Raw genomic sequence first — 9,332 nt, forward strand, 5'->3', positions numbered from 1 at the left:
TCTGACCCATCTCTGTGCACAGTAGATACTTACAGGATGTCCTTACATCATGCTTTTTGTTCAACCTGACACCATGTTATACCCGCTAACGTGAACCAAGTAGCCCTTACATTGGAAAGAGACTGTTCGGACTTGTTTACTCTGTTGGTAATATGTTATTGTCAGTCTCTCACAATATGGGTCTTCGTTATTATTTCCTGAAAAACTGAGGGCATTGTAACACTGTGGCTGTGTAAAGATTTTAGCAGCGTTTCCTAAACATGGAGAGCTCATCAGAATGCCCAGTGACGTGTGAAACTGGGATGTGAACGACGCAGGTGTAAAGTACCTGAGGCAGCATCAACACAGATGCTGTTCGGCTTCCTCAGTGTATTCTTGTGTTTGGTTTTCATTTAAATGCACACTAGCTAGATCACCGTTTGCGAGCACGCAAATCAAGTTATGGAAATCGGCAAATCAGGGACGTACCCATCCTTCCAAGGTTGAGAAAGAAATACACATCAAAAACATCATCTTCGTACAATAGGTTTTATTATTTCATTATTAACAGCTGCCAAGTGGGTGAGTTTTACAAAAATAAAACTTTTAAAAATTGTATTATTCATCACGGCTCAGTGAGTCTGACACCATTTGGGTTTAAAGTCTATGTGGTCCAAATACATGCCATGTAAACAGAGACTCTCAAACAAACCCTCATAAATCTCCCTCTGAGATGGCCAAAAATGTACTTGTACATGAAATGGTGGCAGTTTTACAGGTAGCCGGTAAAACTAGAGCCTGTGAAAGCATGATCACAAATCCCTAACCTGACAAGGCACACATTTACAAAGTTTGTGTGCGCACGTCTGTTAGTGTCTGTGTTTAGGTCAGTGTGTCTGTGGTGTTCTTCTCCCCCCACCCCCTCTCCACGCTCACACACACTCACACACACGTCTGTCAGATCTTTTTGGCAACCATATTCAACCACAAGGGTGGAAAATGCTTCACCACATCATGAGTGCCACCTTGTGGTAAAAATAATTCCAGTTTCTCTTGAACATTCCAAGACATACTGAGGTGCCTACATTCATAGTCAGCTGACAGATGCATCAATTAAGAGTTTTACAAAGGTAATATCTCCTGCCCTTCGACTCAACATGTGTCCACAGCGGAGAAGTCCGAGACTCATTTTTCTGTTCCCACATTCAGGCATTATCAGTCAACAGTTTAGCAGCTCTGCGGTACTCAGCATCTGGAGATAAAAAAAAGAAGACTACGCATATCTCATCAACTCTTCCTTTCCTGGACCAAGTTGAGGTTAAATTCATGGATTTAATTCCCTGCTTCCCACACAGTATTAAATGTAAGTCCCTTAATATTACGGTACACAAAGATTTTCAAATGAGGCACAGCACTCAAAGAATCCTCCATAGAAATGTATGGGGTAAGTTTGTAACTCCGATATGGCAGTTTGCCCCTTCCTGCAATGTTATTTTAGTGTTTTTGGGTGACATATTTATATTGTTCAATTCAGTTTTAACCCCGCCTGGTGTACTGCCCAAAATAACTGCCCGAAGCGCTTTACCAAGATGGCCGCGGCCGACTTTGATTAAACCAAGAGTTGAGCTCATTACGTTTTTCATCTCCTGCATGACCATCATGTTTACACTGATTTAAATCAGGCATGCACTTAAGATCTTGGACAGACAGAAGACATGGCCTGGGACATTTATTCATTCACTACATAGTCCACGACAGTTAATGAGTGAATGTCCCGAGGCACATAGGCGTCATAAGGGGCAAGAGCGAAGAAGGGGACACATCTGCTATGGTGATGTCAGTTTGGCTACTTGCTCAATGAACAGATGTGCAGTATGATGAAAGCAAGAGGCACAGGACATGGCGAAGCTTCACAGGAGGCGTCCATACCACATTGGGTCCAAGTACCCAGGGGGACTCGGGTTCGAGTCTGAGCCGTGGTCATTTCTCAATCTCACCCAATAAAGGCAAAAAAGTATACTTAAATCAACACCAAAGAGTTTTTTTGTACCTTAAAATAATGTTTCCAAAATCGTTCCAGTGGTTCATCAACTCGTAACAGGGTGAACGGCACTTCTGCATTCGCTTTTCACAACCCTCTATCAGCTATAACCGCACTACGCAAGCACACCGGCACACTCACCCTTCCCAGCAAGGTTTGGAACGACCAGGATCTTGAGCATCAGCAGGTCCTGGTCCACCCTGGCGTCCTGTCTGGCGTGGTAGGTTCTGAAGTGCAGCGGCATCCACAGCTCTTTCCTCTTATGCCACTCCTGTGCGAGTACGTCCCCGCGATGCCTGACGCGTTCAGAGACATCAATTTCAAAATGTAAAAATCTAAAAACTATGGAGCAAACAAGATGATGAACTTTTACATGTTAAGGAATGAAATACAGAAATTCTGGTGAAATTATTTTTAAAATGTAGGGTCTAAAACAGGGGTGGGCAAACTTTTTGGCTCAAGGGCCACATTGGGTTTTGAAAACTGGCTGGCGGGCCGCACAACAACCCCCCCCCACGACACACACATAAAAAATACATTTATTATAGCCTATAATTTAGTATGAAAAGTATTTGTTTTAAAATATGAATTGCTTAAAAATGCTGCTAATTTTATGCTGTTTAACAAATGTATAAATTGTGCACTGTCGCTTTAAGACAGTCGCTTTAATTCACCTTTATTTGATCTTCTGCCTGCTCTGCTATGGCTATCGCTGTACTGGGCCCTCTCACAGTTTTTAAATGGTCAGTAGTGGGAACTACTGTTGCCTTCAAAGTTTCTTATAAGAAGGAGATATCAATTATCAACAATGACAAGCGAGCTGGAACCTGCGGCTCTCTCTCCCTCTTGTGAGTGCAGACGCGTTCCCAATTAAATGGATCGCATATAATGTTCACGTTAGATCTGCTGCAAAGGAGATAACTAAGAGTTAACTTAGTTTAACATGATGTTATCTCTATTTAACATGATGTTTTGACATTGACATAATGTTCTCTAAGGAGAGTGAAAAGCAGTTTAAAGCTAACCAACGTCGTCTCTATCGCAGGAAAAAAATAGCGAGCAGCCGGATAACCAAATGAAATGCTCGGAGGGCCGGATGAAAGTGCTTGGCGGGCCGGATCCGGCCCGCGGGCCGCAGTTTGCCCACCCCTGGTCTAAAAATAAAAAAAATCCCTCTATCTATCTATGAATCTAAAAATCTATCCCACTACACTGTCCAACCCAATAGAAAAAGACTAAAAAGTCTATAGATCAGCACTCCTCCTCTTGATTTTATATACAAGTAAGCAGTTTGTATAGGCATACATTATAGCAATATTTACCTTTTCAACAGTGAGACAATAACGTCCCACAGGCACTTCCACGCATAAGGGTTTTGCTTCCAGCTGATGTACTCAAGAAGGTCCATGATCACCTGAAGTGCCCTCTGAATTTTATAATCATAATCATCATCATCATCATCATCATCGCCTGCAAAAAGACAGGATACATTTCATTAGATTGTAAAGTGAAATGTAACACCAAAATCATTTACTAACTGCTTTACATGGAGTGCTAGTTAAAACTGCCTTCTGTTTCACTTCTTTTCTAGTAAACGTGGTCAACAGAGCAACTATCCAAATGTTTTTTTAATTGTACAATATTAATGGACAGAACTACAGGATAGAAATGAATTGAATTAGCAATACCTGAGTTAAGCAGAAAGAAGCAATATTGCAACATCAGCTTATGAGAAGGTACCAGTGCCTGCAGAATCTGTGGCAAACAATACCATGAATCAGTAGAAGTATATATATATATATATATATATATATATATATATATATATATATATATATATACACATATATATATACTCTTTTGACACACTCAGCACACAGTGAGGTGAAGCACACGCCGAGCTGCCTGCAACAACAGCGGTGCTCAGGGAGCAGTGAGGGGTTAGGTGCCTTGCTCAAGGGCACTTTAGCTGTGCCTACTGGTCGGGGTTTCGAAACGGCAACCCTCCGGTTACAAGTCCGAAGCGCTAACCAGTAGGCCACGGCTGCCCACATCAGTTTAGTCTCGCCCAGTGCAGTGGCTTAAAGTGGTGATTTACTTTGGCATAGTGATACTGCCTTTCAGGCTATGCGATTTCATTCAGGATATTTGAACAGAAATAATTTACAGGCCTTGGTGTTGGGACGTACTCTACTCATGATACAGACAATGGCTTGAACAAAATCTGAGATGGTGCAGCAACAACCTCATCTGATTTGACATGAAATGACTCGAATGCAAACACAAATAAGAGAAAATTCGTTCAGATGTCGCTCCCTGCAAGAGTCCCGATGTTTTGTCGGTCAAAACAACACAAGATTCATTCCATCTTTAAAGAAAAGAAAGAACAGCATCTATGCAGTACCTCCAGCACTTCCATTAGCTTCCTCTTTGGGGCATTGTTTCTCCTCAGAAACTCATACAGGTATACATGGGCATTCGGATTTGCTGGGAATGCCTTGTCATACGCGTAATCCTTCAGAACCTTTTCAGCTCCTTCTTTATCATTGTAGAATTCGAGCATCTAAAAATACATTTTTGATAGGTCAATTTTAGTTATTCACAAAAACTATATTCTAATGATTAGAGAGGGAATATGTGACCTACACAAACCCAAAGGGCCTGTTTCCCCATACATAGATTACTCAAACTTCCATGAAAATCTCCATGAAAAAACCTTTTTTGTCTAGGACTAAGTTTAATCCATGTATGGAAAACAGATACCAAAAGCTTTGATTCTAAAAGAAAAAAAAAAAAAAAAAAAAAAAAAAAACATAATTCTAAATGGACCACCGTGTCAGTGCCAGTTATTGGGCGGGTTTGAGCTAACTACAACAATAGCCACATTCTTTATGGTGTGTTTGCTAATGAGAACATTAGCTTTTGAAGAAACTTCTGATATACATGTAGGCCAGGGGAATGTACTAGGGTTGCTCACCTCAACGTAGGCGAGCACAAAAGAGTCCCAGATGCCAGGCGATCTAATGACTTCCTGTAGGGTAACAGAGGCTTGCCGGAAGTAGCTGTGCATCTCTGGATTACTGCCATCACCATTGTGATCTGAAACATGAGACAAGAGGTCAAGGTTTAAGGTATAGTCTGAGGAGTTTTTTTTTTTTAGTGCACAACAACAAAAAGAGGAGTAAAAAAAATCCCCAATATTTCTGAACATTATGTGTGCACACCTGATTTCTTTTGTGTCAGGTTAGATGGTCTTTTGTGTCAGGTTACTCTGCTTCATGAACAGAAGAAGAAAAACTGTGTTTAACCCATTCGCGCTGGATGCTGCATGACGCAACATTGACCCTCCTGCTGGATGACGCAACATTGACCCTCCTGCTGGATGCTGCATGACGCAACATTGACCCTCCTGCTGGATGCTGCGTAGCGCAACATTGACCCTCCCGCTGGATGCTGCGTAGCGCAGTATGCTTTTTATTTCATGTTTCTAGGTGCTACAGAGGCTTAGATATTAAATTTTGGTAGACGTTGAGAATTTTTAGAAATGTTTTCAGAAAACCCTCAGGAAATAAGGTTATTTAGTCTAGAATGCCATAGGATTCTATAGGCATTTTTAGCAGGCATTTTAGGAGTAAATGGGTTAACCAAACAGCTCTTTAAAACTCTTAAAAACAACTTTTTCCATTTTATTTAATTTATTAATTTAGTTAATCAACCTTATATCAACCTTGTTTATATCAACCTTGTATTAAGAAAAATGTGTTTTATATAAAAGTGTAAAAGGGTCACCATTTGGTGAGATGCATAAGGCACAAACTAGAGCCAAAGTGTGTTTCTAAAGCCTAAAGCTAATAAGCTTAATCCAACCACCCAGTCACGCAAATTAGACAGGAATAACTGTTTTTCCATTGCAGTTTTAACAGCATCATTGCTAAGCAAATTACATTTCGAAGTGAAGGCATGTATTGTTCAAGTCAATAACTTGACCACGTGGATAACTAGAGCCATTTTATCATGAAATGTACCATCCAGTCATATTTCCCCATCATATTTCAATGTGAAAGAAAAGTGTGCCTGAAATAAGCAAACATGTTTTTTGAAGGGTGATCATGTATTTAATGCTGTGGATAAATTGAAAAGAAGTTTATAAAAAAAAAAAAAAAAAATTGCATAGTGGAAAAGGCACCCGTTACATAGGATGACAGAAAAGCTGTGTCTTTGATTGGTAGAGATCACCGTTAGCATGGAGATGTTTAGATTTCACCATTGTGTCTGTTGCACAAAATATTTACAGCACAATAACTTTAAAAAACAAACAAAAAAACAGCGAATAAGGCATTTGTCGAGAAGGAGAAGTGCAAAACAAATTTACATTTGCGGGTGCAAATTTACAAAGTGCAAAACAAATTTAAGTTTCCGAGTGCAAATTTACAATGTACAAGCAAACAAACATGTCATCAAACAAAATTACAATCTAAAACAAATGTACAACCCTGTGATCAAACACCTACCGAGGCATGCAGGGGCATTTCCCCCCTGTATCAGCTGAAACACACCCCATAATCAAATCCAAGGGGACTGACACCACATTCAAATTCTGTATGGAACTAGGTCAGGCTACTACACTGGCATATGGCATCAAATACCATCTCAAATAACTAACATTATCTATTAATAATTACAAATTTGTCTCACCTGCTTCCTCTCCCAGGGATCTTCTGTGGTTCCAAGTGATGTAATCCAGGAAGCCGCGGTAAACACGGATGAGAGTCAAATCTTGTGACTGGGCAGCAGACTGTTTGCCATATCTCCAGCTCTCTGCAACGGATAACTGCCTTTTGGCCTCCTCAAGTTGCCCATTCTTTAGCAGATGGAAGGCATGATCTAGACTAATCTGCAGAATGGGGATATTACAATGTGCGGAATGGAATGTTTAGATTATGTCTCACACCTGATATCCTGAACAAAACTATAAGAGGATGTCAACAATGAATTAAGATTGTTAGTGATTTCCAAGGGACCTCTGTAGATTTTGATTAAATAAACAAAAAGTTAATGGTAAATTCTCCCCCCACCCCCATCATTGAATAAAACTGAAATCTCAACAAATTTGTATATCATATGATGTATTCATTACAGATATACTATATACTAATGTGTATATGCTGATGGTCAAACCAACCAAAAATCCTATATTGTTTGCACCTCCAAGTGGTCTGTGACGTAAGTTTGTGTGAAAGAATAAAACAAATCCAAAACAAGTTAAGCTATGCAAGAGTCGGTAGATGAAACAAGCCTAAACCACGTACACACCTTGGCAAAGTTTTTTACCCCAAAGTTTTTCATTCGTTCATAGAGATCAATTATGTCCTCAGGCTTGGAGTTGGGATGGTGGTGTAAAATCTCACAGCCAAGACGCCACATGATCTGAAGAGGAAATTTGTAGACATATCTGTTCAACACACTTACTTAATTAAGCGGTTCTTTCGAGTTATGGTTTGTATATTACAGTATTTGCTTATTTTCATTAGGCTATTGATCAATGATATTGCATTGACATTGTTGTTTATTATGCCTATTTTCCTTAATGCAGTCTTACCAATATTTTTAAAACCGCTCTGTGTAAGCTACAACTGTTTAATTAAGCTGTAAAGATACCTCTGGTGACATAAGTTGATTCCCAGTAGAGGTGTCCTCAAGTGCTTGTGTATAATAAGATATATATTTAGCTGCGTCCTCCCACCGATGATGGAGCATTGCGTCCTTAATGGCCAAAAGGCAGAGCTTTATGGTCTTATGGAAACCAGACATGTTCGACCTCTCTGTGTTGAAATAAAAGCGCTTTTAAGCAAAAATGCTGTGCCTTTTATTGGTGTTATTATAAAGCAATGTGACATACTGTATGCTACCATGAAATTTGGATAAAGGGAGATGTCGTCTGTGAAAAACCCACCTGGAAATACTGCTGGCGGCAAGAGCAAGGATGGTGTCAATTTAACGGTACCTCGACCCCATGTGTCATCATCAGACTCATCTGCACCTGCCACGTTCAGCTCAACTTCGATATCGTCCATTGTGTTCACTGCCTAAACCCTATAGCCTATAGCCTACCAGAGCTGAATGCGCAAAATACAACCAAACACAGAAAGTACACTGGGTAACGTCAAAGAGCGATCATCTTTTCCAAACTAGCAACGATTTCCTTTTCCCGTCTAGGGCATCCTAAAATTCAGCACTGTATCAAATCCTTCCACTTCACGACACTGCTCTCCACTGCCTCACGTCCCACTAGAAAACGGAATTCACTCAGATAACTTTATAATGACCTAAAGGACTTTAGTTCACTCCATAACGGAGTGGGAATAAGTAGCTCCCGGTTTGGAAAAGGCCCAGAGAATGCAAGACAGTCCCGAAGTCTTCCAAAATTTCCTGTTTGTACCGGCTTTAATGCCTATTGGTTACTTTGACTTCTTCTACGTTAAATGCGGCGAGGAGGAAAAGGGAAATAAAACACTCCCCCCTACTGACCATTGGTGGAGGTGTAGGCTACACTAACAGAATTAAACCAGAGAATGAATAGACGGGCTCTGATTAAACTACAGTTTCAAGCGCGAATAAAATCGCGTGCAAGGCAGCATAGGGAAACCCAAGCTAGGCTATATAAAAATTGTATACAAATGTAGATGTAGATAGATAGATAGATAGATAGATAGATACTTTATTGATCCCTCGGGGAAATTCATGTATGGCCTGCTTGCTGTGGAAATAAATGTAGACCTACAGTTTTATTGTTTTTAATGCTACTTCGAGCACCCTTTGCTACATCACCTTAAATTGCTCAATTGAGTTCACAAGACATCAGCGAATTACAGGCTATAGCCTACTACGAATATATTGTACTTACGAATATATAATTCAGTGTCAATATTCTGAAACTGTGTGATGATTAGGCCTAGATGATGACACAACAATGTAGGGCTAAGTGTACGTACGTCACTATTCCATTGCCATGGTGCGAGCGCTTCAAATATTCTTATAACTTTAGTTTCCGTCACTTGACAATGCGACTCGGGCTTGTCAACATGGAAAGAAGAAATGGTAGATTTTATGTGATATTATGCCTAATTGCAGCTTTCTCCTTCACTGTAGCACAGGACGCAAGTAAGTAATCGCAGTCTGATAAATCTTTAAATGGTAAATAATATCATATTGTAGGCCTATAGATGTTATTTTTACACCCCATGGTTGAAAGGTTAATTGGTCAGGCCTATGCTTTCCTTTATTATTTTCTCTAGATATCTTAGCTTAGCCT

General features: G+C 40.1%; 1 protein-coding gene across 1 annotated transcript; it reads right to left on the reverse strand.

Annotated features, from left to right (window-relative positions):
• Nucleotides 1–514: 514 nt before the first annotated feature.
• On the reverse strand, nucleotides 515–8,444 carry taf1a (TATA box binding protein (TBP)-associated factor, RNA polymerase I, A). The gene is made up of 10 exons (XM_048250477.1): nucleotides 7,974–8,444; nucleotides 7,679–7,842; nucleotides 7,334–7,447; nucleotides 6,716–6,914; nucleotides 4,998–5,119; nucleotides 4,425–4,583; nucleotides 3,709–3,775; nucleotides 3,343–3,490; nucleotides 2,162–2,316; nucleotides 515–1,231 (listed from the first exon to the last, which is right to left on the reverse strand). Exons 1-10 carry the CDS (start codon nucleotides 8,092–8,094, stop codon nucleotides 1,185–1,187), a joined length of 1,296 nt encoding a protein of 431 aa, XP_048106434.1. The 5' UTR covers nucleotides 8,095–8,444; the 3' UTR covers nucleotides 515–1,184.
• Between the last annotated feature and the right edge of the window lie 888 nt (nucleotides 8,445–9,332).

This window comes from Alosa alosa, chromosome 8 (assembly GCF_017589495.1).
Source record: "Alosa alosa isolate M-15738 ecotype Scorff River chromosome 8, AALO_Geno_1.1, whole genome shotgun sequence".
Lineage (NCBI taxonomy): Eukaryota > Metazoa > Chordata > Actinopteri > Clupeiformes > Clupeidae > Alosa > Alosa alosa.